Source organism: Propithecus coquereli, unplaced genomic scaffold (genome assembly GCF_000956105.1).
Source record: "Propithecus coquereli isolate 6110/MARCELLA unplaced genomic scaffold, Pcoq_1.0 Scaffold1, whole genome shotgun sequence".
In the NCBI taxonomy this organism is placed as follows: Eukaryota; Metazoa; Chordata; class Mammalia; order Primates; family Indriidae; genus Propithecus; species Propithecus coquereli.
The window spans coordinates 29,000,485-29,027,686 of NW_012133857.1; the positions used below are offsets into that span (position 1 = coordinate 29,000,485).

The window sequence follows — 27,202 nt, forward strand, 5'->3', positions numbered from 1 at the left end:
GCACAGGGCAAGCCGGAAAGCTCATAATCCCTTAGGTAACATCGTAGTTGTTTTTCAGCCTGCTTTACGATCTGACTTGATTTTAAACCTGAAACAAAGAATATGGACTTCTCCGCCAGGGAAATTTGGCTGACGAGCTTGGTTTCAGGCCAGCCATACTGTACATATGACAAACTGCTCCACCCAATTTCACAGAAATAGACGAACAGGGAAAAGGGGCATAACAGTATTTCAAATCTTCAAAGAACTGCTGGAAGTGGAGAATACAGGGGCAGTGGACCAGTGAAGATTAACAGGGCGTTGTATGTCTAGATGAGCAGCCCAAGTCAACGGCCTCAGTCAGAAATAGCAGGCTCTAATCTCAACAGGGCTGCCTGATTTATGAAGAGGACAGTTGGAGCCCAAGGGAGAGGCACTGCACAGTGAGCTTACTTCTAGACCATTTCTACTTAAAAAAGAACCACTGGTTAAATATAAGTCTGTCCACTCCACCACCACTGGCTGCTTCTTTGTTCCGTCTAGCCCCCGTTGAAAACAGAACACTATCCTCAGAAGGCAGTAGAGGCCCAACTTGCTGTGAGAAGCAATGAACTTCTTGCCAGACTGTAAGAGAGACTGGTCAAAAATAGCACAGCTAGAGCTCTGAGGGAAAAGGCACTTGGGAAGTTTAGCAGAGTCTCTATGAATAAGGAAATTTTAGGAATTAAAGACTGTGTGTGATGAAATTTTTTGCATGTCCAGAGCTGCGAAATCTTCCACCCCTCACACCTCCCCAGTTTACTTTCCTCCAAAATTTACTTCCACCCAAGGCCTTAAAAATCTGGCTTCTATAACTGAACCTTGTCTTGATGATTCAGGATTAAGAAGTGCCTTAGATGCATCAGGCCGAGACTCACGGCCAGACCCTGGAGCTGGAGAAGGCGTAAGTAAGGTGCATGGGTTGTCTAACCCCAGGGCGGAACCTGGAGGTGGGACCTTTCAGAACTCAATCCATAAGGTCAGCTTGGACTTTCTGGTCCCTCAACTTTCTCCCAAAATACCCATTTATTTGGCTTGGTTAAAGGAAGTTTTACATTTTGCAACATGCAAAGTGTTATAAAGGATACTTCACAGTATATTACTATTACCATCACCACCATCATAATCATCTAATCAAATTTGCCTTCGAAAAACATTGTAAAACCAACCCAAGGAGTAATTTTCGGCTATCGCACTTTTTCTTACCTTCTTTATTTATTTACTGAATAGTTAATCTTAGTATACGGTAAAATTTTCAAAACATTTCAAAAAAGAATATGGGAGTATAAAGTGACAAATAAAGCTTCCTTGCACTTCAGTCATCTGGTCTGCCTCCAAGGGGAATCTCCTGCTACTAGCTGCTAGAGATGTACATATGTTTTTCTTTTGCACAAATGCATATGTATTATACAGATTGTTCTGCACTGCTGTTTTTTCCCTTAGTAATATATCTTGGCACTCTCTACAACTCTTTTAACCAGCTGCAGAGTAGTCCTCTCCTGGTATGAATGAACCATAATTTATTTAGCCAATCCAATACTGGTAGACATAGCAGTTATTTTTTGGTTGCTTCCAAACACAGAGCTGCAATTAATAACAGTAGAAGTTGGGCAGGGGGTTAGAACTTTGGTTGGTTTTGTTTCTTAAAAGGGAGAAAACCATCAGGAGCAGGTAGGAGCACAGATTCTGGAATCCAAAATAATAAGTTCATTAATAACTTATTATGATTTAGTTACTTGAGTATAATGCATACTAAATAATTGCCCTGGCAAGATTTTATGATACATAGTTTCTATACCACATGGCCCAATAAAGTTATTTAGTATAATGATATAGGATATAGTTAATTTAACAATTATAAATAACATAAATAAAAAGGTTGAACATTTCCTATGTGCCAAGCCCTGTCCTAAATTCTTTATGAGCAGTATGTCACCGAATGATATACCAACTCTTTGAGAAAGGTACTAAATTATCACTTCACCTTAAAAGAAGAAACTAAGGCACAGCTACTGAGCAGCAGAGCAGGGATTATTAGTATAGGATTTTAAAATCAGTTCTGTTGTTCACGCAACCCCAATTCCACCCCTTACCAATCCAACGCTAAGCATGTGACTTAACCTTGCTGTGCCTTAGTCTCCTCTTCCGAAAAATGTTATCTAACAAATAATACAAAGACCAGCTTTGGAGGGATTATGGCAGGATTCAGCTGAAATAATTAAACCTAAGAGCTTAGGATATAGCCAGATACATAGGACATGCTTAAGAGATGGCAGTAATTCATAGCCAAAAAGCAGTGGCTCAAAACAACAGCCCTCGTTGTTTCAGCTTCTCCTTAAACATACCACCATCACACCCACTAAACACACACACACACACACACACACACACACACCAGAAGCTTGGCACAGAGGAGGGTGAGCCACAAATACCCAGTGGCAGGGCATACTCAAGGTTTCCTCACCACCTTGAGGAACATTTTAGGTCAGTGGCCCTGGCAAGCACATGGCAGCACCCACAGCAAGCACCAGCAGGCCAGGTGGCAGTAACGTGATCCAAGGGCAGTTTTTACAGAGTACGGTATAAATAGCCCCTCTTATTAATAGAGGAGCCCTGCCGTCCAGGCCCCGGGCTGGAGGCACTCCCTGGTGGGCTTTCCTCAGGACTGTGGGCAGTGAAGACCGTGTGGCTTGGAAGCAGCTGTACAAGTGTCCTCGTGTCCTCCAGGGGCCTCCAAAGGGCTTGCCTTCTTTCTACAATTGGCCCACGATGTTATGTGGTTCTGGGGCCTCCAAAATAAAACCACTGCTAAACCACTGCCCGCTGCTCTGCCAGCCTGTGGCTGCTGCCTTGTTGAGGACTCTACACTCTGAAGTCTCTGCAGGGCTTGGGAGAACTGACAGCCCCTGGCAAACACTTGAGCCCAATTAATTTTGAAGCAATGGTGTGTCAGCTACAATTTTTTTCTCTTTAGTGTCCTTCCCCACCCCTCACTCCTGACAGCCTCCTTCTGTCTGCACAACGTAATAGAATTCCCCAAGGGAAAGGCCTGTATATTTATCAGTGAGACGTTCTGCTCCTCTGGGCACCGATGAATTCGTCTTATCCATCCCACAGGACAGGGAGTGACACCAGAGACAGGAGATGGTCACAGTGGTAAGAAGTTCAACCTGTCAGCTCTCAAGGATTTGTTTCTAAACAACGCACCAAGCCTGGGGGAGGCAGCGCTGTGAGGTTCCGAAAAGTAGAAGGGAAATTATATTCGATGAGCTTTTCCCATGTGCAAAGCCCTATATAGCGCCTTCAATAAATAACTATAATAATGCTGATAATGTGTTATGATGTTGATATTTTAGAACAGGGAAAGGAAACACTGATAAGTACCTTGTCTAGGGACACAGACCCAGTACGGGGCAGAACCAGAACTCAAACTCAGGTCTGCTTGCTACCAAAATGAGCGCTTTTCCCACTACACCATGTTGAATTCATAAGATACGATCTCTGTCTTTATACCGCCCATGCTTAGGAAGGTAATGCTGCCACAGAGCGTGACCTGGAGTTAGGCTGGGGGGCACAGGCCCAGTTCTGCCACATCCCATGCCCCAATCCCAGTGCCTTCGACTCTCTGAAGCTGGAAGTGAGAAGGAGTGCTTAGCACAGTGGCTGGTTATGGCCAATCTTCCTGAGTGCACTGGCAGAAGGAGGGAAAGAATTCACACACAAAACAGAGCACGGACAGGGCGAGGAGCATCACTGCACCCAGAAATGCAACCCACGTTCAGAGGAGGAAGAAAAGCCAAGACGTGGGTGGGAGTGGGGGTATGGGACAGGCTTCAAGGACAGTGTGGGTTTGGTTGAGGGATCCGGGGGAATAAGAGATAAGATGTTGAATGCACAAAGAGAAAACTGGTATAGAAACAGTGAAGCTGGCAAATAAATGCCGGATCTCCTCTGTCTTTTTTCATCTGCCGTTGACTGTTGGGGTTAAAATGAGATGTGGGAATTTAAAGTAGTGCAGCCTCAGGGTTACATGCAGAGGTTTTGGAGTCACTCTGATTTGAATTCAACTCTCAGCTTTACCAACCATGTGACACTATGCAAGCTTCTTTAATTTCGAGCTTCCATTTCTCCCTCTGCAAAGTGGAGTAAATTCTTATAAAGAAAATCTTTTATATCAGAGTTGGTGTTAGGGTTAGATCTGGTCATATTCCCCAAAGGTTTATTAGCACAGTGCTGCTATGATTAGTGTGACTGTTGTTAAGCAAGAAACGTATTTTTAAGACTCATAACTAGCATCTCTGGTGAAGGACACATGGAAGTGAGATGTTCTTAGTTCTAGATCTGGGTGGGGCATAAACTCTGAGAAGCACTGAGTAAAGGCTGGAGGTCAGGGGAACCAAACCAAATGAAAACTGAAAGCCTGTCTGGGCAAGGAACAAGTGGAGCAAGGGAGCTAGACAGGGCAGCGCTGAAAATGCTTGACAGGGGTTCAACCTGTAATCTACGGTGGCCCCTAAGGCCCTAAAGGATCCAGGCCCCAGCCATACACCCCTGCCCTCATGCACAGTGGCCCTCGGCCTGGTCCTTCCTTGAGGCCCCTGTACTTGCAGTCTTCCCTGTTCTTGTCATTCATACTTCCTCAACTGTCACTTTCCTGACCACGCCCTGACTCCATTCATCATGCCTCCAAAATAAAAAGAGAGGGGAGAGGGGAGAGAGAGAAAGGAGAGGAAGAGAGAGAGAAAGAGAGAGAGAAAGAGAGAGAGAGAGAGAGAGAGAGAGAGAGAGAGAGAAAGAAAGAAAGAAAGAGAAAGAAAGAAAGAATGAAAGAGAACTGTCATATTGCCCTGTTCTATTTCCCCCATACCACTTATCACTGGTAAGTCGTACTGTCTTCCTTGTTCAGTGCACGGCTCCCCCCAACTTAACATAAGCTCTGTGAAAGGAGAGTTTGGTCTTCAGGGCCAGAGTTGAGTGAGGAGGGGCACAAAATTTAAGAGGCTGCCAAAACACTCAGTAACCAGGACAAAGAGTATGTTAATGCAATATTTTAAAAATATCACAACAAATGCAAAACAAAATCCATGATGAACAAAATATCAAAAGTTTAAAGCAAGACAAGATCAAGCCACCCTGGAGCCCAAGGCAAAAGAAAAAGAATCAGTAATACTGATCCTTTCTTGATTTAAACTTTTTATATCATGCTTATCATAGATGTTTTTCATTCATTTCGATTTTTTTAATATTGCATCAAAATATCCTTTATCTTGATTGCTGAGTTTTGGGTGCCTCCATAAATTCTGCACCTGGGGTGGGTACCTCGCTTGCCCCCTCCCTAGTCCCAGCCCTGTTTGTGTGCCTCATTCACTCTGTACCCCCAGCACCCAGAGCAGAGTCTAGCACAGAGCAGGCACTTAAGTAAGTGTTAAATGAAAGCCTGAATGATGAGGAAATATCCCAATTTAGATTTTGTCAAATTCTTTAAAAAAAAAAAAAAAATCACTAAATTTTGAGACTTAACCCACAGAATCTGAATATATTCTAACCACAAGAATTAAAGACAGCTTGGATCAGGGGAAAGCACTGGGTTATGAACCCAACTGGCTCCATGATGGCCAGGGTTTATCATCTTGGGTGACTATGACAGGGTGAACTGTGTCCCCCCAAAGCTCATATGTTGAAGCTCTAACCTTCAGTACCTTGGCATGTGACTGTATTTGGAGACAGGGACTTTAAAGAGATGATTAAGGTTAAATGAGGTCATACGGATGGGTCCTAATCCCATGGCATCTTTATAAGAAACGGAAGTTTGGATCACAAAGCAGACAACAGGGATGCCTGCACACAGAGGAGAGACTATGTAAGGACACAGCAAGAAACAGCCACGTGTAAGTCAAGGAGAGAGGCCCCAGGAGAAACCAACCCTGCCTGCACCTTGATCTTGGACTTTCGGCCCCTAAAGCTGTGAGAAAATGAATTTCTGTTTAACACACTGACTGCCACACTAGAAAAAAAAATTCTTTCCTTGGGGCAATGGTGTTTTATTACAAAATTAGAATAAAAACTTCGAAAACAAAACGATCCTTTCTAAGTGAATGAAAAATTTGCTATTTTTTATTGTTTTCTGTGCCTGAGTTATATGCAATTTGAAAAAATAGTTCTCAGGGCTCCCAAGGTGAGGAGACGTGTGAGATACATATGCTTCACGAGGCCCCAGGCTCAAAGCTAGCGTGAGTTAAATACAACACACATGGCAGTTAATGTGTTAAGCTAGCCAGCCTGTGGCATTTGCTGTGGCAGCATTAGCAAACTGACACAGCGACCCACTCAAACCTTCTTCTCCTGACACTGGCTTATTGATCTTACAGGAAAATGAGGGTCCAAAGCCCCTTCCAACTCTGATGTTCCTTTAAATTCAGAAGTCTAAACCTTTTTAAAATAGAAATCATATATGACAATTTGAAGAATTTGGAGATGGGGTAGGGAAGGCAAGTATTCTGCAAATTGTACCAGATGAAAATTAAATTTTCTTTAGATAAGCCATCAATAATGGAATTGAAGAATAAACAAAGACCTTTATCAGTTACTTAAAACAAAAATGTCTAAAAATCTTACCTAATAATGTCTAAGAAAAATAATAATGGAAGCAGTGGGTAAATGATTTATGGAATATATACGTATAGTAGTTTTACATAAAAATTAAAACAGGACATTCAAAAAATTTTAATTTACATGATAAAGTATCTAAAAATGTAAGGCTAAGTAGGCAAGAAAGATATAAAACCATAATATACAGTTTGATCCTAAGATGCTGTGTGTACAAGTATACATTTTTCATCAAGTGTTACAATGGCCATGCCTGGGTGATAATACTAGTGATTTTCATTCTTCACACATTTCTATAGTTGCCAATTTTTCTACAGAATGTATGCATGACATTCACGAACATTCCTAGCAAAATCACTAAGGAGCTAAACCTCCTGATAATCCTAACATCCACGTCAAAAGCTGAATTCTTTACATTAAAAAAGGAGACTGCCGCCTGATTTAACGGGTACTGCAAGAGGCAGCAAGCCTAGAGCTCCAAAGGCAGTAATGCCTAGCTCTGTTTGTGGAGGGGAAAAGGTAAGCCTCTATTGTCCACCCTTCTATACTTCTGTTTCCTGGGAAGCAGAAGGGGTGGGCTGGCATCCCACACCACTGTTGAGTGGGCTGTTCAACCTTCCTGGGAACTGCTGAGAAAGTACCAGCTCAGGTGTGTTACCCTGGGGACTTGGCTATACACCCACTGTGTACCCACAATTTCCAGGAACTCTATTGCCTGCTGGATTGTAACACACCCTTCTAGGATTGCCTAGGAAGAAGAGAGAAGCGGCAGTAATGGACAGTTAAGTAAGGAGCATAATTCGTCACCAACAGCCTGTACATAAACGTTCCTTCCCACAAGTTTAGACTGCTGCTCTAGAGGAGCGAGCAATGCTGCAATATGAGAGGACACTCCCCAAGAGCACGCCATCCCTCCACCCTGCAGAGGTTTAGGGGAAGCACTCACACTTCCTGTAGATTCGGCAAGTCCTCAAAACCAGCAGGGTCAATCTCAGAGAGTTTGTTGTAGCTCAGGTTTCTGGTAAAGGAAGCGGGGGAAAAAAAAAATTAAACCAACACTTGGCATCACACCTAAGATGCAGGAATCTTCTTCTCTCCCACTTCACCACCAACAAAATCTAAATCCTCTCCCCCTCATAATTACCCATTTCATGCAATATTTTAAGTAACCCATTGATACTGAGATTGACAGATATACCTCCTCCCCATTTTCATCCATAACAAAGCACTCCAAGCAATCCTGGGAAGATCCACATCACCCAAGGTTGGGTAAACCCAAATGGATTCCAATCAATACCATTTCACTACTTAACAACATTTAAAGAAATTCTGAGGTGAGCCAGGCCTCCATCTACGTTAAAGTGTCCTGGTCCAAATGCTTTGCACCAAATCAAACCCAAGGCTATTCTTAATGACATTTTTTTTAAATTAATGTTTCACTAAAGCATCGATATTAAGCAGTAGTAAAGGAAAAGGGAAACCAGTATCATCATCTAAACCAGTATCTCTCAACCAGAAATGATTCTACTCCCCAGGGGACATTTGACAATGTCTAGAGATATTTTTGGTTGTCATGACTGGGGGGGAATGCTGTTACTGGTATCTGGTGGGTAAAAGCCAAGGATACTGTGTTCGCTTCAGCAGCACATATACTGAAAGCCAAGGATACTGTTAAACGTCTTACAACGCACAGGCAGCCCCCTGCAACAGAGAATTACCTAGCCCCTCAATGTCAATATCAGCATTCAGAGATTGAGAAACCCTGGTCTAAACAAGAACTTAAGACTAAAACTTGCTCAGATGTATAGTCAATGCTCAAGTGACTGTAAGAAAGTGAGCACTGTAAGATCCTGAATCATAAGGCTACTTACGAACACAGAATTCCTACCACCGACGAATAAATTGGGAGTATACGAGTCACACGGGGAGGCAGGAGCCGGTTGTTGGAAATTCGCGTTGGTGTTAACGACGCAGGGAAAGCCTCTTGTGAACAGCCTTCCCAAGATGATAGTGTCTGTCTCAAGATGACAGTGTCAGAATTACACCTCTCCTCACTTCATCACCTAGCCACACCCTCACAGGCAGACAAAGAGCAAGCCGGGCAATGTTCGGTCAGCTCTCTGATCCCAGTCTCAACCCAGACGAGCCTAATCCTTCAGGAGGAGAAGCTACAAAGATGTGATCCAATGGGCCCTAAGTTATTTTGCACTGTAATCTTGTTCCCTGCCACCAAAGCCCACCTAGCCTTGTGTATGCCAAAGAACTTAACATTTTTCATCTCAGCTATTAAGTCTACTGACATTACTGCCAATTAACGGCACTACTAATCATGAGTTTAAAGTCTGTCTCTTAAAGTGCCACGTAAGTGGCAGCTACCTTTTAAGTTTACTCCAGAGACACTTCAATCAATACTAACCCAGAGTTGATAGCCATTTCACTGTGAACTCAAAGACATTCATCTAAATAAAAGTCAAACTATACTTGAAACTAATGGTACATCTGTATTCATGGCACAGCCTGACTAAAAGTAATTTGTCCGGAGATTATGTTACCATAAAGACTGAAGGTGGTAATTTTTTAAATCACATATTGAAGTCAAGTGTGAACTTGCCTATGCTCGGGGGTATTTATTGATGGATACATAGAAATTCCAAGTTAGACTTGGGAAAGAAAATCCACAAAGTGAGACAATTCTCCCACATTAGAAAAAGAACTGGACAGACTAAGAGTTCCTTTTATTTTGGGCAAGTTATCACAAAAGGGGGAATGGAAATAGTTTCTGGGTATAAAGATACTGTGAGCTTGGAAGGGCAAGCAAGTAATGCAGCTGGTGACCCTGCCCCGTTCAGAATGAGGCCGACACAGCGGTGCCTGCCCGCCCACCTAAGGGGGCATTCATTCCTCATCTCCTGGAACAAGGGCCAGTATAGACCAATCTTCTCAGTTTTCCAGAGGAGCTCAAAATCTAAATTATTATGTGAAATCTTTTATTAAAAAAAAAAAAAGTAAAAAAGTAACCGCAGATAGCCAAACAAAACATATCTGCAGGCCACATTTGGCCTAAAGACTGCCAGTTTTCGCCTCTGATCTAGGCCACTGACTCTTGAGGCTATTAAGTTCAAAGGGAACGGCTTGTTTCTGGCTTACACATGTGGCCAGGGGTGGAGGTAGGGCTCACCGGGTCTTACGCAATTTGCTGATGGCTCCGTTTTGAACTATCTGAAATGAGATCACTTCCCTCAATCCCCACCCAGCAAGTGTCCATATTCTTCAGCAATTTAGAATAAAACCATTTTAGGTCACAACACCTTTTGGTTTGTCTTTCCACTAAAGAGCAGAAAAAATTTATCCAGTTGTCAAATGTTGTATAAATTCCACTTTTTCTATAAGGCTACTTGAGAAAAGGGTCCTCCATAGCTAGTTTCTATTATTAAGAGGCCAAGTAGTATCAGGACTTAATACTGGGAGGCCAACGACTAGCAATAAAGATGAAGATACTTATAAGTCGAAATTTAAGTTTTCACTGGGTCAGCCTGGATGCAATGACTTTTAGAGTTTCAATGAACTAGAAAAGCCACCTATCAACAAACAAGTGTCAGGGTACTGCCTATAAAGGGTAACTCTCCTCTCAGAGCACCTGTTGGCAATACAGAGAGAAGACAGTCACTGAAGCTCACGTCCCTTGGGACAGTTTCTGCTGCAGACACAGAGCTGCTCTAGCTTTTAAGTCTGAGAAGTGGTCCGGAAAGAGCTGCCGACTGTCAATTGATTTATCAGAAAATGAGGAAAATATTTACTATATTCTCCCTGGCAAAGATAGTGTGAAATAAAATCCTCAGAGACACCTTTTTGTTGGCCCGTTTTAGGAAGACAAACTCCTGGCATACTTTTTTTTTAGTGCAGTAAAATATACATAATATAAAATTTACTATTTTAACCATTTTAAGTGTACTGTTCAGCGGCATTAAGTATATTTCCATTGTTGTGTGACCATTACTCCCATCCATCTCCAGAACTTTCTCAACATCCCAGACTGAAACCCCGTACCCTCTGAATACTAACTCCCCATTCCCCTCTGCCCCAGCCCCTGGCAACCACCATTCTACTTGTATCTCCATGAATCTGCTACTCTCGGTACCTCACAGAAGTAGAATCATATGGTATTTGTCCTTCTGTGACTGTTATTTCACTTCTGTTATGTTATTTCATTTAACATAATGTCTTCAAGTTTATCCATGCTGTCATATGTGTCAGAATTTCATTTCTTTTTAAAGGCTGAATAATATTCCATTGTATGTGTATACCACATTTTATGTATCCATCTATCTGTCAACAGACATTTGAGTTGTTTCTACTTTTGACTATTGTGAATAATGCTGCTATGAACACTGGTGTACTGTTTTCCAAATTTTTATAATTTTTAAGCAAAGTGGTTTTTTTAAAAACCCTTTGACCGTTATGCTTACTGACAACGCTCATTTCTCAGTGATTAAGGAAATCTTACTCAGACCAAGAAAGGGGTGTGAATTCTCATCTCAGATCCTAAGAACAATCAAAGGGTTAATCAGCAAAAACCTTTAATGAGGACTTTCAGGTGGCAGCTGACACGCATACACATCTAAAGCATCTCACTTATTTCTATGAACACGATCGCCCCTTACCAAGCCTGACATCTGAATGTGTCTTCAGTTGAAGGTTTTAGATTCTCCTGTCAAAACAATTCATCTGTCAGCAGGACAGATGCTGTCAAAAGCATTTCTGTACCTTTCAGTAGCAAAGAAGAGAGGAAAGAAACCTCAGGGAATTTAGTTACTGCCAATTGCAGTTTTCATTAAACATTTTGTCAGCCATTGTCATAACACAAATTTTCCCTGTTCTTGCACAAAGGGTGCGCAGATCTTTGAACAATTGAGCCCAGCCATAGATATTCTTTCAGCTAATCTGCTGAAAGATGACCGTACAGCCCACTGTTTGCAGAACACACAAGAGGCACCTCTGCAGCGAACAGCTCAAGTTTTATCCAGGCATGTCTGAGGAGCAGTTTAATAGTACGAGACAACAGTCTGCTTGTGGAGCATGTTTTCTGACAAGCCCTCCTACCCCAGCCCCAAAGAATTCGGAAAGCTAAGGTCTTTCAATAACTGAGAAATCCCCACCACTATCTAAACCTGTGCTGTCCAATTTGGTAGCCAACTAGCCATTTGGCTATTTACATTTATATTTAAACTAAATTAAAATCACATAAAATTAAGAATTCAGTTCTTTGGTCACACTAGCCATATTTTGAGTTTCAACAGTCACACGGGGCTGGTGGCTACCGAACTGCACAATGCAGACAGAGGACATTTCTATCAAGTAATCGACAAATACGTCTAAATCATGAAATAATCCATAAACATTTCAAGTGAAATGGCACCTACAGAAGAAACTTTGATTTTAAAAATAAATCTGACTTTCCCAATAATTCAAGAGCTTTGTTGAAAAATGTGGCGGGAATCGGACGCTGATATTAACTCCAGTCCTTTAAGCACAGCAAGTTCTGAACCATCCCGACAGGGGAAAGGGACAGGGCCTTTGAACACTGAAGTCACTAGGAAGGCACTCTTAATGAAAACTGCCCTCTGAGTGTAATTCTGCAGGCTTTGCATAATCTGACCAGCACCTTCCTGGATTATAACCAGAACCACACATTACAAACTTGGCACATGCTAGTCAAAGCTGGCGAACAATAATTCATTGACTCCCTGGAAATTGAGGGATAAAAAGTTCCGTTTACTTTTGAGTGAGCTGTGGTGAGGAAATAACCCCACTTCGTTGGACAACATAATTAGCACTTCATCCCCAAAAGCAAGCATTGCTCGTAGACAGCTGACTATAACCTCTTGCTATGAAGAGTGGCACAGCGCATGGCTCCAGTTTTCATCATTAACACAGTAATAATTCGAAGTGGAAGGAATTGGTCCCAAATCTGTACAAGCATTCCCTGAGGAATGAGGTTTTCATATTCAGTTTGGGTTCCAGGCTAGCCTATTTCCCATTACTCAACCCTGTCTGGACTCCGGAACGTCACAGTATTTTGCATATTTTAAGCTTTCCGATGTTTGCTAAACTGAATAATACAGCTGGAAAGAAACCTGTGAAGCAATCCAACGACCCAATCCTGAGCACCAGTGGGGCGCCCAGGTCTGGCCTGGGAACTGTGGGCTCCAGCCACCCATCTCCTTCTCAGCCTCTGAACTTGTACTGTTTGCCGCTGAAGGGAATCGTCTGCTTAGGACTAACTGGGAAAAAGTGATTGGCCCTTTCAAGATTTCAAGGGGTGCGAGTGAGGAAGAACATGCGATGTGTTAAAGTTATTTAATCCTTTAAGCTTTTAAGGCTGTTTCTGCTGCGTTTTTACTTTCTGAGGAATTACATGTAGTACACATCAAGTTCCAATGAAATCACCACATCATGTTCCCAGGTTGTTTTATGAGAATAAGAGATTTTTTAAAAATCCTAGAATATCAGATCGTCTTATCTTTTTTCCTATTGTGATGTTTTCCCCTGTTAGCCAAAACCCAGTAACTGAACAATCTGATAATACACATTAAAGGCTTAAACCAAGAATGCTAAAATTGCATCATGAACTAGAATCATTCCTCTGGTATCTTAACCAAGTAGTCCCGCTCAAGAGATGCTTCTGTACTTGCTGCCATCCTTCCTCAGTAAGCTAAGCAGCCACGTATTCCCACAACTGAGGCTTTTCAAAGAAACGCTTTCTGCAAATCACCAAGTGAAAAAGTACTCGGATCTCAACACAATACATACAGCTCATTTCATAATCTTTGGGTCAGTTATATTTCACAGAGTCAGTAATGAGCCACAATTATTTCAATTTTTGAGAATGTTACATAGACCACTATCTATGCAAATGAGAGAGGCCTACGGGTAATTCAAAAGAAGAGATAATACACATACAATATATATATAGCCACGTGAGGAACCAGAGTCAGTGCCTATTTTTACTCCTTAAAATCAGCTATATTAATCAGCATGGGCCTCTGCACTCTCATGCTTGACATTAACTGAGAAGAGTCATTCTGCCTGTCTCTATGATCCCATAAGGTCTTACACATGCTTCTTGACCTTACTAGTATGTCTTGATCTGTGTTTAATTTGAGTATAGGTCTATGTCATTTTCCTCTAACACCCAACAAATGTCCAAATCAACAAATATCTGTTGTTTGTCTACAATGTATACTGCACTGTGATACATTCTGATAACAAATTAGGATAAGATTTACTCTGTGACCTGAAGGAGTATACAATCTACTCATCAGTAAGACTCCTGATCAAATAACTAAAGCCAAAGGCTCTCGTATTGCAAGCATCCTGTGACGGTAGACCAGTAGTTGCCAACTGATAGTTCTTGGGCCAAAGCTGGGCTGCAGGGAAACTTGTTTGTTTGTTTGTGACCGAACAGTGTTTGCAGAAACCTAAAGTTCTCACCAAAAAATAAGCTTCAGTTTCTCTTGAAAATAATCACTAATCCAGCATTCCTGACAGCAGTAATCAGCTACATGCATCAATAAGCACACCACTGACCACAGACCTCACCACTCCTTATTGTCTCACCCAGGCCCTCTTTACTCATTGGCAGTATCCACCTGGCCCCTGTGAGCATTTGAGTTTGTCATCCTGGTACAGATAACACTAAGTCCAGATGGCATCCAGAGCAAGAAAGATCAGTTGTGATGAGAAAGATTTATCAGAAAACAGAAGACCTCAGCTAAGCCTGGAACAAGAGAAGAAAAAGAGCACATTTTTGGAGGAAGAGTCCTGGGAAATGAGGCCAGGAAAGTAAAATAAGTCATGGAAGGTATGGAGTAAAACAAACGAAAAGGCCAAGAAGTCAGGACCTCCTAGAAAGGAAAGTGGCAAGACATAAACGATTTAGGGCAAAGTCCTAAAGAGTAGCCCCATCTGCCAGACCCATAACCCACCAAGCAGTTAAGTCAAGGGTTATATAAACCTTAGCAAACTCTAGCGCCAGGTCCCTCATGAACACTAATCTACAGGGCCATTTTAAAGTTGATTTCCATAGGAACAGAATATCTCCTTGTTCATCTACATAAAAGTTTTGAATTAAGTAATTAAGAGTGCCATATCAGTCTTGAAATTTAAAATAAATAAATAATCAAGAGGCCCAAAATGTTTTCTCCCCATCGCTGAAGGCAGTCAGCATTTGCTTTCTATACCATCCCATAGAACAGGAGATTCTAGGATCTGTTTTTCCTATCAAAATCTTAGCTTGGCCAAAGAGAGGCAAAGTAATTAGGTATAATGTGGTTTCTTTCTTTCTTTTTTTTTAAATTTAAGCAGTCTCACACTTGATGGAGGATAATACTAGGGGGAAGCCCACAAATTTCCCATAATAGTCACTTGTTAATATGGCACGTGCATCATTAACCCCTAAAGATTAATTAATTTAATTAAGAAGAGGCACTCCAGCACACCGGCTCTGCAGTTGGTGGCGACTTTACAAGCAAAAGGAATTTGAGCAGGGAATAGCTGCTGCCACTGGCCTGACCCTCTCACAGACCTGCCACAAAGGGAACATCACCATGACCAACCCAGCAGGGGAGAGGTGCCTGTGGCCACCATTTGGTTTTGCTATTAGAAAAGTACATTGCAGAGACTTGGAAATGGGGAGGGGCAGGATAGGGGTCAGAAGTCTGGTCACTCAGGACTGCCTATTCTCTACTTTATCATCTCAGATTCACCCTTTTGGAGAGTTCTTAGGCTCTACAGGACTTTCCAGACTCATCACTGCACAATAGGCCCCCACCACCCTTGCCCAGCACACAGTAACACAACTTAATCTTTACCTTCCCAGAGCCCAGCCATTCTGCAGAACAGAGGGTGGCTGGGGCCTCAGAACCAGGGCCCCTCACAGCCTGAGGCCCAAGTTGCTCCAGAGAGAGCCAGGCTCATCCATCCTGACCAGAGGGGATGAAGGGTGCAGCTAGAATGTTTGCTCACCTCAGGCCATGCACCTAGAGCCTAAAGGTTCTCCCAGTAAAAGCATGGGGGAGAATTCTCCTAAATGAAAAGTATGTTCTACTGAGGCAGGACCCTGAGACTTTTGCTTCTGGAGTAGTGAAAACAAGTCAGGCAAAAAGGACAGGAAGGGAGGGATGGGTGAGGCTGAGAAAAAGGACACATTAATCTAGCGGATAAATTGGGAATTCCAGGTTCACCAAATGCTTGGTAAAGTCCACCGACGCCCCTCTGGTCACAGATTATTGTTTTCCTTTCCTGATGCCTCCATCTTTACCCCTCTGCCCCCATGAATATCCACTTTCAGGAGATTAGCTTCCTATGGAACCACTAGTGCAAAATACAGGGTGTTTCTTAAAATGTACTGCAACTTTAAAATTCATTAACTTTGGGTGTACACAGGAAAGACACAAACTAGCAACACCTATGAACACTTCTTTGCATGTGTCATGCAAGAGAATTTAAGTGTGTAAACTTTGGCACAATCACCATTTATAACTGATGCTGTGATCAATTCCCTTTTCCAACACAGTGCAATGATTCTCATTTAAATGCTGATTGATTTCACACACCAAAGGGCCCTGAGAGGAACACTGCTATCAAAGAGGAAAATAACTATTTTAACACAGGCCCACAAAACGTCCTCCTGGTCACAAGAACAGGGTGGCCAAATTCCAAGCCTGTATTTCTGGCAGAAGGTACAACCAAGGATTTCACTGGGATAAAGGGATAAGGAAATTCTATACCAATGACTCTTAATTCTTTAAGAATGAAACCTCCAATAATATATGACTTCCTCTAAGTGCAAGACGCAGATTAAAATATCAAAACAAACAAACAAGAAGAAAAACCTGCTTCTCTCCATTTGAATCACTACACACCATTTTATTTTTTTATTTCTGCATACTGTAGGGGTACAAATGTTTAGGTTACGTATGTTGCCCTTGACCCCCTCCCCCCACACACCGTTTTAAACGCTCTTGTCTAGGACTTTCCTAGAACTAAGAAAGGATTAAGGCATTTTGTACGTTTTTAACCCTCATATCTAACAATTCACTCTCTAACATCATGAAATTTATAAAAATATTAGTACAAAAACCTCATGTTACAGAAATGTATGCCAAAAGATAAAAAATAAAATTCAGTTGTGACTCACTTCTGGGCATGTAATGGTCAGGGGTTGTTGTTTTTAAAGAAAGTATTTAGAAGAGCAATTTCAGGCAAATACCCTTCTGGGTTATAAAGGAGCAATGTACAATCAGTTGCCTATTTGTGCCCCCTAACGAGGAGGAAGAAGGAAATGAAAGTGGTTTGTTTTAAACAAATACATCTGTACAAACAACAGTGTACCTTAGTGTTATCAGCACCTCTTTCCTCCGCCACCCACACACACAAAATTTTAAGGGACAAATGACACAAGTGGGTGTAGCTACCTTCCCAGGCTCAAGCAGCGCATGAGGAAACCCTTTCTGGGAAGCGAGAAGTTCCTGGGAGTATGCTCCCGCATCCCCTATCAGCTTCCACTGGAACTTCCACGTCCTTTATTTTTCAACTGCTGTCACACCCACAGCTCACTAATGTCCCACTCTGTGATGTCTCTTTGTATCTGTGCAAAGCTCAAGCATCCAAAATCTAAAAAGCTAACATAAAAATCCACGTTTACTTTGCATTTACCATGATGCTTTGAATTTCAAACAGATTAAGTGCAAGGTTTCTTCAAATATTATTTCCCAGGTTTATCCTCCCTTCCTGTCCTGGCTACAGCAAAACTTAAAAATAAAGATCACTCGAATACAGAGAGCAGATCCCTGGTATTAAATCAGCCAAATTAGAAAACTGAAATTACTCACAACGAAGAACACATCCGCTGTATTACAGGGAGGCACGCGAGTATCTCTAGCTAAGTATTTCAAAGAAAACACAGAGTTTCAAAAGGTCAGCCGCCTGGCCAACAGTTAAGTTGCTGACTTTATTAGCTAGCTTATCGACTCAGGATCTTGTTCTGTCCATCTTTCCATTAGGCTTTTTAATGTTTATGTATGTCATGAAATGCTTAGCTGAAGCCAAAAGGCAAAGTTTTTCTTTCTACAATACTAAGACGTCATGAAACACTCTAAACTTAAAAGACCATCTACTTCATCATTTTCCCTGCTTTAGAGGCACCCGGGCAGTGATGATTTCTCTGGTTCTCGTTGAAATGGCTGAGAAGATACGAAGTCAAGGTTCAACAACCATAGAGTATTTCAGCATGTACTAGTGTACACAGACTGTTTTCTGCTGTTAAAGCATGGAACTTGCTTTTCACTGAAATCACAAGCACAAAGGAGCAGATAATGTGTGTGCCCCCCATCCTTGAACATATTAAAATTTTACCGTATCAAATGGAAAACTGGCTGTGAAAATGACTAAGCCACAACACACTTTTGTTGCTTTATTTTTTCAATCCTTCGCCAATGCCTCTAGAAAAAGACGCCTTGTCTCTTCCACATGGTCCATCCACACTCAATGAGGCTCAGGGCATCACACCCCCTTCCCCCCGCCCAAGTTTGCAGTTGCAGGTCATTTACTCCCAAAGGATGTGTCTTCAAGGGTGGATCCTAGCAGTAAATTCAACTCGCTAAACTATACTTCAACCAAATAATGAACACTGGGTACCTATGTTTTTAAAGCAAATCACCAGCAAAGGTGATTAAAAGCCTACCAAATTTCAATCAGAAGTGACTCTTTTTGAAGTCTCAATTAGGGACAGAAACCTAAGAAACAACACGTGTACTTCTAGATATTCCATATACTCTCTGTGCGCTAGGGAGAGACAAGAGCCACTCAAACCACAGGGCATCTTCACATCGGAGCAGGAAACCCAAGCCCAGATATCACACAAACACGGATATCCCCAAGATCACCTGCATTGAGGCAGCCGCCCTGTGAACAGCTAGGACTGCTTTGCCTAACACTTGCTATATATAATGAACACACAATCTCCCAGGCTCTCTCAGTCACTCCTTTTTAAAGATAATGTGATCAAACCCAAGTCTGTCAAAGTCTCTGCTCAGCTTGTCCTACATCAAGTGACTCCATCATGACTTCCCTTTCAACAAGCAAACACCTTGCAGGAGGTGGAACGAGGGAGACTAACTTGCTTCTGCATACTTCACACTAACAAAATTAGGCTGATTCTCTTCCATGCCCTGAGATATAAAGGATCCAACAAAGTGTGGCTGGGACAGTTTGCTGGAAAAGGCAGGCATTCAGCTACCAGACTCAACCAGTACTCCAGCCAAGTCCCCCCAGCAGGCTCTCCTTTCTCCTTACTCCCTCACACTCAGTCCTAAAATGCCATCAAAGTAAATAAAAGGTGCTCTAATCCCAGGTCCAATCTGCATGGCCACACAAGCATGACTCTGCAAAACCGTGCTGGCAACTACATTTACTTGCGGCAAAGTCAACGGTGATCAATAAACCAAAGCAGGTTTAGATTCTGTTGGGTTTAAGCTTGCACAAGCACAATGAGAAAACCACCCACTCTCAAATCCAAAGAACCAGTGCAAAGAGCACCTGCACAAACTCGTCAGGATGGTTTATAAGGTCATGAGCGCCTGAGAAAAGATCTTTTATTTCTAGGGGCATGAGACAAATGGTAGGCCTGTCACACTGCTGGTGTCAATATTTATCTAAGGCCTGGCTACTCGTGATGGCATAAACCAGGCATCTTTTCAATTCACTCATTCACATAATTTGCCACTACAAAGCCCCAAAACAGAGATTCATTTACAGCTTGGATTTCTTTTCTTCCATTTCTATACACAGGAGGCTGGCTGCAGGACCACAGTCTATGTCAGCAATAATCCCTGAGAATAAAGCATCCAATGTGTTTCAGCACTGCCCATATCAAATGGCATTGCACCTGGGACAATGAAGAGGTGGGGAAGGGAGAGCAGCACCTGCTTCCTTCCCTCCCATGGCATGTATGTTTTCTGCACTGGAAATGAGCAAAGCTTAGACCTTGCAGTAAAGTAACAGAGCCTCAAGAATCACACCCAGGCATTTCTGAGTGTGACTTACTCACACTGCAGGATTAACCCAGCAACCAATACCCAAAGGTATGTGAAGCTCAAAGGAAGAATAGCCCCTGTTTGGCCAACTCCAATTCCGCCAAATTCCTTCCTCCTTTCACCCCTTCTTCCCTTAGCCTCTCCCTGCCTTCCCAATAAAGGCCTAATCACAATTCCCCTTCCCAGGTAAAACTTGGAATAAATAACCAGTCCATTAATATCAACTTTAAGAGGCCCTGGGGACCTCTGAAAATAGCTGTGCATTGTATACCAAGTTCACAAATGGATTTCTCCAAGTCTCCCATCATCACTCAAAGTCCTCAAATCCCCTTTCTCCAACAGACGGCAGACTGTATGTAGCTCCCTCAGTCGAATCTGCTGGCCTCCTCCAAGGAGACACATTGCTGTGGAAATGGAAGTACTAGAGAAAGATAACAAATTAAAGAAAGAACCTGCCTCAAAACCCTCTACAAGGTTGCCGGCAAGTGACAGACTCAGACTTCTTAGCCAGCTTCCTATGATTCCCCTAACCTAGCTTTCTGGTCCCATACACATTGATTCTTCCCAACGAGATGGTTATCCAAACCTCTCACTAGGATTCCGGATACTTGATGCAGTCTGATAAGGATCATCAGCAGGCTGCAAAACACTTCCGTTCCCTTCTAAGCAAAACTGGATGGCAATTGATGGGCTATGATACACGGTGCACACGTGGTCAGTGAGAAGCCGACATTCCTACCTCTGCTTTAAATGTGCCTGCTGAGTGAAAGCAGGCAAGTACCAAGCCCAAAATGGGAGCAGCTGAGGGTGTGGTCAGTTTTATTTTTTCTTACATAAAAATATACTTAAGTGGCCAGTATTTCCTCACGCACACTGAAGTTAATAATTCACAAATCAACTAACATTCATCAAGGATCAGAAAATTTAAAGGCTGTTTGTGCAAACACTCCTGTTCTTGCTCTTACTTAACAGCTGGTTTATTTAACTGATGGCTTCTGTTGCCATTGGGGGCAGGTAGGACTTCAAAATGTTATTTGTTGAGCCAGACATACCACTAGCCCGGGTGCTTGGCCTCTGGATGCCACAGTATCCAAACTCCTGCGCTTACCTTGCATCTCAGATGGAACAGTTAGATAATTCCAGTAAGGCAAAAAGACAAGACAAAATGTTCCTAGATGCTGGTAAGACAGTACTGTGATCCTGCTACCCCATTTCTAATCTGGCCCCTCCAAATGGACAATCCCCAAAGATGCCAAGGCATAATGAAGCTGCAAGTATGGTTGAAATAACCCTCATCCAAGAGGCAAGTTGCCTGGACCTCAGACCAGAATGTCTTATTACATGAGGAAGACATGTCTCTATACTTCAGTGACCCCCCAAAAGAGGAGGGCCCAATTCCCTCTCCCCTCAAACCTTATTTACTCTACCTTTCTTTCTCAATCTCACTTGACTTCACCCTCTCTCATTTTTTAAGGAGATGTTGCAACCAGAACCAGAAACCTAAAATCATGCACAGGTGTGCTGGGGACAGGAGAAGGGAGACATGATCTCATAAAGCCTTCTCCGGCCACTACTGGAGTCTCCAACCTGCTGCAGGACAGGAGGATTACCAAACGGTTGTTGGTGGTTGTTTCGACCAAAGGAAATTAAACCTTGGGGGTGTGAGTTAGCTGCAAAGCCCTGGACTTACTACAAACACATGATACACAGCGTGGGTTTATGAATCCATAATAGCTGCAAGGCCACACAAACGTACACATAAGCCTTGTTAAAGAGGTTACACATTAACCACCACACATCTCAAGGAAGATCCCATCGTTTCCACCATCTCCACACCTTTTATATCCCACCTTTGAAAGGACTTTCTGGAAGTTGCTACCATGGAGTTTGAAATAAATGGAGAAGAGTCCAGTTTTTGGTTTTGTTTTTAATACACAACTAATTTCAGTGGATGTAGGTGGTCCAGAAAAGGCAACTAGTTAACCCCAGTGAGGCAGAAAATAACAGTTAACCCAAAAGGGCAGATCTGTAGGATGGCCAACCGGTGGTTATTTCAACAGGTGTGTGTAGACAGGAGTTTCAGGGACATGAGAAAACAGTGCCCCAGGTCCTGCCGAGGCAGAAAAGCCAATGGTCGCTCACAGCTGGAAATGAACGAACACAAAATGTTTATGCTAGACTCTCAGACCGCACAGGTCCAAAGCAGGCTTTGCCCTCGGGGAGAGTGCACTCAGGAGAAGATGAACACTGAGCGAGTAAGCAGAGGTTCCAAAAGCTCTCCTGGCACAGGACGGTGGCCACCCTCGCCTAGGTGTCCTGGAAAAGCCCTCTCTGAGAGGACCTAAAAGAGAATTATGAGGCACACTGAGAAAAGCACAGGCAAAGGCCCTGAGGGAGGAAAAGGTGTGGCTGCTGAAGGAACTATTCAGTCCTTTGGGGCGAGAGCCCAGAAAGCCCCTGGTATCAAGCGACTACAGAAGGCGGGTGGGGTTGGGAGGGCGGGCGGCGCGGCGGGATGCGAGGACTCGAAACCACAAGGACTTGCAGCCCTCACACTTAAGACTCCGATGTAATGTCTCCCATAGCAGCTTAAAATGCAGATCCCCAGGCTGTGACCCCATAAATTCTAACTAGAGGACTAACAGCAGCTACCATGTAATTATCATCTCACCTGTTTAGAGAGCTCAGCCCATTGGCTGGTATGTCTCCAAGGGTGGGGCTGTCAACACAACGTGTCCTAGTAAGCCTTCTCTCAAGTTTGTCACCACCACCCGGAATCCCCCTCTATCCACTCAGTTCATCTACACTGGCACTAAGAAGTAGGAAATTAAAAACAAAAACCAGAGGATCTGACCCTCTACGCAAGGCCAGAGGTTCTTAATGCTTGCAGAGATTCAGTACTAACCCCCTGAGTAACTCAACGAGCCACTTTCCCTCTGATTTCTTGCTTTAAGGGAAACTGCGTCAAGGCCTCGGCTCCCTTTCCCATTAAAAGCCACCAGGGCCACAGTTTTCAATTAGCTCTGTCAGCCCACCACCCTGCAGCTGCCCAAGTTCAATACGTCTTCCCTTCTCCCAGCTTCTGGTCTCCACCAAGTACTTCACACCTCCCTATTGTAAACCTGTCCGGAGCAATTACCCTGCCTGCATTTGGACAGCCCCAGTACTGCACTTCTGTCTAATTTATAGCTGTAAAGCTCCGTGGGCAAAGGCAGGCTTGCCCTGGAGCAGAGGAAATGCAGAGAAAATGGTCAGGCCCCGCAATAAATGCACAGTACAGCAAATTTCCTTAGGTTACAGGAGAGCAAATTCTCCCATTCTCCGAGGGACAAACACTGTGTGGTAAGCTCCCCTAGAGAGTCAAATCTGGACTTACTATGAGAAATTTACTACTACCACTACTCTTTTCTGCCACATTTCCTCCTTCTCTCAGGATTGCCAGAATTACAAACGGGGGGGTGGGGTGGGAGGGGGGTGGCACAAGTTAAAAAAAAAAAAAAAAAGTCCTGCTGCCTGTCCTAGCAGCCAGGCAAGAACTGTCCATTATATTTCTGTCTGAAGATCTGAAGTCTTAAAGCCAAAAACTCTTCTCACTCGAGGAAGATAAAATAGAGAGGAGTACCTACCTGGGGAATACCCCGAACTGAAACTGTACTACTTGTCTCTTTCTAAAATATGCTCTACTTACAACTCAACAAGAAAAAGACAAAGGCCCAATTATTAATAAAATATGGGCAAAGAATCTAAATAGACATTTCTCCAAAGAAGATATACAAACGGTCAATAGGCACAAGAAAAGATGATCTGTGTCATTAGTCATTAGGGAAATGCAAATCAAAATCACAATGAGATACCACTACACACCCACTAGGGTGGCTAAAAAAAGATAACAACAAATATTGGCAAGGTTGTGGAGAAATGGAAAGCTTCATGCGCTGGTGAAAGTGCCAACTGGTACACAAAGAATGGTTCCCAAAGAAGCCTCTTTGGGAAAGTCTAGCAGATCCTCAGAGAATTAAACATAGAGTTACCACAAGATCCAGGAATTCCACTCCTAAGTATAAGCATATACCCAAGAGAAGTGAAAACATATTTTCACACAAAAACTTATACACAGATGTTCATAGCAGCATTATTTGTAACAGCCAAAAGGTGGAAACAACCCAAATGTCCACCAATTGATAAATGGATAAACACAATGTGGTCTATCCACATGATGGAGTATTATTCGGCCATAAAAATGAAATACTGATACACACTACACCATGGAAGAACCATGAAAACATTATGCTAAATAAAAGAAGCCGGGGCCGGACGCGGTGGCTCACGCCTGTAATCCCAGCACTCTGGGAGGCCGAGGCGGGCGGATTGTTTGAGCTCAGGAGTTCAAGACCAGCCTGAGCAAGAGCGAGACCCAGTCTCTACTAAAAATAGAAAGAAATTATCTGGACAACTAAAAATATATAGAAAAAATTAGCCAGGCGTGGTGGCACATGCCTGTAGTCCCAGCTACTCGGGAGGCCAAGGCAGGAGGATCGCTTGAGCCCAGGAGTTTGAGGTTGCTGTGAGCTAGGCTGATGCCACAGCACTCTAGCCCGGGCAAAAAGAGTGAGACTCTGTCTCAAAAAAAAAAAAAAGAAAAGAAGCCAGACACAAGAGGCCACATATTATACGATTCCATTTACATGGAATGTCCAGAATAGGCAAATCTACAGAGACGGAAAGTAGATGTTGCCAGGGGATGAGAGGAAGGAAGAATGCGGAGGGACTAATAGGTACAGGGTTTTGTTTTGTGATGATGAAAATGTTCAAAAATTAGTGGTGAATGTTGCATAATTCTATGAATATACCAAAAACCCAGAATCCCATAATTTAAAAGGCTGGTTTTTGTGGTGTTTGAATTATAGCTCCATAAAGCTATTAAAAAAAAAAGTCCTTCTGCCTTAGCAGCCTCTCAAAATTCCAGACTGAAAATGCCACCTAGCTACTTCTGTACCACAAAAATGCAGAAATAAATGTTCCTCTAAGTGCCAGAAGACAAACGGAGGAGGGACCAGGTAAAATATCCACATTTAGGATGGTAAAGCACCTTCAAAATAACACTTTCAAATGTCCCTCCCACCCAACTGCTCCTCTCTGCTTCCCAAACTATACTGCACTCACTACCAAGCTCTGCTCACGATTCTATCAGATATGGAAAACCTCAGCTGGAGTTCATCCTCTCATAGAAAACAAATTCTTGGTATTTCGAAAGAGCAATTTTTTTTCTTCTTTTGAGTAATGATCTAATAAGGCTGAGGAAAGCAGGGTTCCCAATGGCCAGCCATTCAAAATTTAAGCACAAGCCAGAAGGCAGGAGGAAATGTCACCACAATGGGGAGAAAATAAATTAGTTAGATTAAGATTAAGATCTAACCCCTTTCTGTGGTTGGAGTGAGCAGATTTTAGAATAATAGCATGCTATTTCTGGAAAAGTCCCTGCAGAGGAAAAGTTGGGAGGGTGGGGCTGTGAGACTACACGTTTCAGTGTTGTATCAAAAATTTGCTGAAGTTCCTTGAAAATAGATATAAATGGCCAACGGTTCCCCCCCACACACACAGGTATGCTGGTCCTTTGTGACCAAAAGCAGGTCCCTCTAGGCCTAAGGTACCACACCACAGTGCTGCCCTCCCCAGCAAAGATGTAGTTAACTGGGAAGGCCCAAAGTCTAATGGGGCCAGGATGCTAACCAACATCAAAGAGATTCCAGTTGCTCCCCTTGTGCAATAAACTCCTTTCACCCAACATCATTCACACTTTCAGAGTGCAAAGTTCACTCTGATATTGGTGGCTTTCTCACTTTGTAGCTTTTTTGGCAAGTGCCCCTTGGCCTGGTTGTTCATTAATATATAATCGGAACATTAAAAGCATTGTTTCGCCTTCTGGGGAGACTGCGGCCAATTTAATAAAGCCGACATTGTCCCTAGAGTGGGGAAAGCACCTTGAAACTGGCAGAGAATTCAAAGATGCACAAACTGTAGGGTGTACACACACACATACACACACACACACACACAGAGTTAATAATTTCACAAGATGGTTTTGATATTCTCCATGGCAAAGAGGCAAAATTAAAATTTTTATCTCACCAAAGAAACTGACTTGGCATTTCTTTCCCTTAATCCTTTCAACATCAAATTACTCCTTACCTTTAAAATCTTTACAGGAAGTAGTGATCTCTGTGGCAGGAAGACGAATGAACAAGATGAGATGTCTTAAACTCTAACAAAACTGTCTATGAGAATGCTAGTTCGGTGCACTACTTTTACTTTTCAAATCACGCGCACACAATGACAACTCACTTTCAAGACCGTGTTTACTCTGCTGAAAGCCACATTCTAAACACGGGCTCGTTTGTAGAAGGGAAGCAGCTTACAGTCCAACCTTGTTTATGCTCCAAGTAGGTTTGACAGAAAAACCACATCAATTTGTTTTAAAATAATTTCCATTTGCTGGAAGCTGTTCCTGAAGGGTTCTCGGCCATGCTAATCTGCTCTGATTCCTACCAGCTGTAGGTACCAGGCGCGCTGGGCCCAGAAAGGGCAGCCCAGGCCCAGGCAGGCTGGCTCTGCTGAGGACCGCAGCAGTATGGGATCCACAAAGCCACGACCACACCCCCCTCCAGAACACACCGTCAATCAGTTTAAGAGGAACCCAAAATCATGTCCCGGTTCAGAATCAAACCTGTAACACGCCTGCTCGGAACACAGTTTTCTGTGCAACGACACCCGCACTCTCGCAGAAACATACCATCTCTAGTACCCGAGAGATGTACTTGTGCTCAAACCCAAAGTACACAGTTGAGGACACCAAGATGATTTTTTATTGGGCTGAGCATCAAAAAGGAAGGAAACTCAAAAAGGATATGTCTATGAGAAAACCATGAAAAGTCCTCAGCCTCACCATGCAAAGAAATGCAGATTAAATAATCCAAGGCAATTTTCATGTATTAAACTGGCATACGATTACAGAAACAAACAGCAGTATCTAATGTTCATGAGGGTGTGGGAAAAATGAGCACAAGTTCACACATAAACTGGTAGCCTCTTTCTTAGGGGCAGTGGTAACAACAATCTTGAGAATTTGCATATCTAGAGCAATTTGGATTTGATAACTCATCCCAAGGTAGTAAGAAATAAACATTTATTTATTCATAAGGATATCTACCAAAGTTTAGGAAAAACCCCTAAATGTCCAATATCGGGGAGAGTTTAATTATGAGTTTTATAGTAAGTTTTATAATCTGTTATAAAACATTAAACTATACTTTTTAAGTAATTAAAGTCAGAGAAAATATTCATGATATCGAGTCTTTATGATATAACTCAAAGTATTTAACCTCAGACATTACTGGAAATTTATGCACCACAGTGATATCACGGGATAATAAGATGAAGTATTCCTTTTTCTTTTATAGTTTCTTCTTTATTCAACAAATGCCTAA

The 27,202-nt window shown here is 42.7% G+C and overlaps 1 protein-coding gene across 2 annotated transcripts in view; it reads right to left on the minus strand.

Annotated features, from left to right (window-relative positions):
* LRIG1 (leucine-rich repeats and immunoglobulin-like domains 1) overlaps positions 1-27,202 on the minus strand; it is a 111,262-nt gene that overhangs the window by 66,971 nt on the left and 17,089 nt on the right. For both annotated transcript variants that reach the window (XM_012638222.1, XM_012638214.1), the window contains exon 2: positions 7,571-7,642. In XM_012638222.1, coding sequence (XP_012493676.1) covers positions 7,571-7,642 — 72 coding nt within the window. The remainder of the gene's footprint in view (positions 1-7,570; positions 7,643-27,202) is intronic.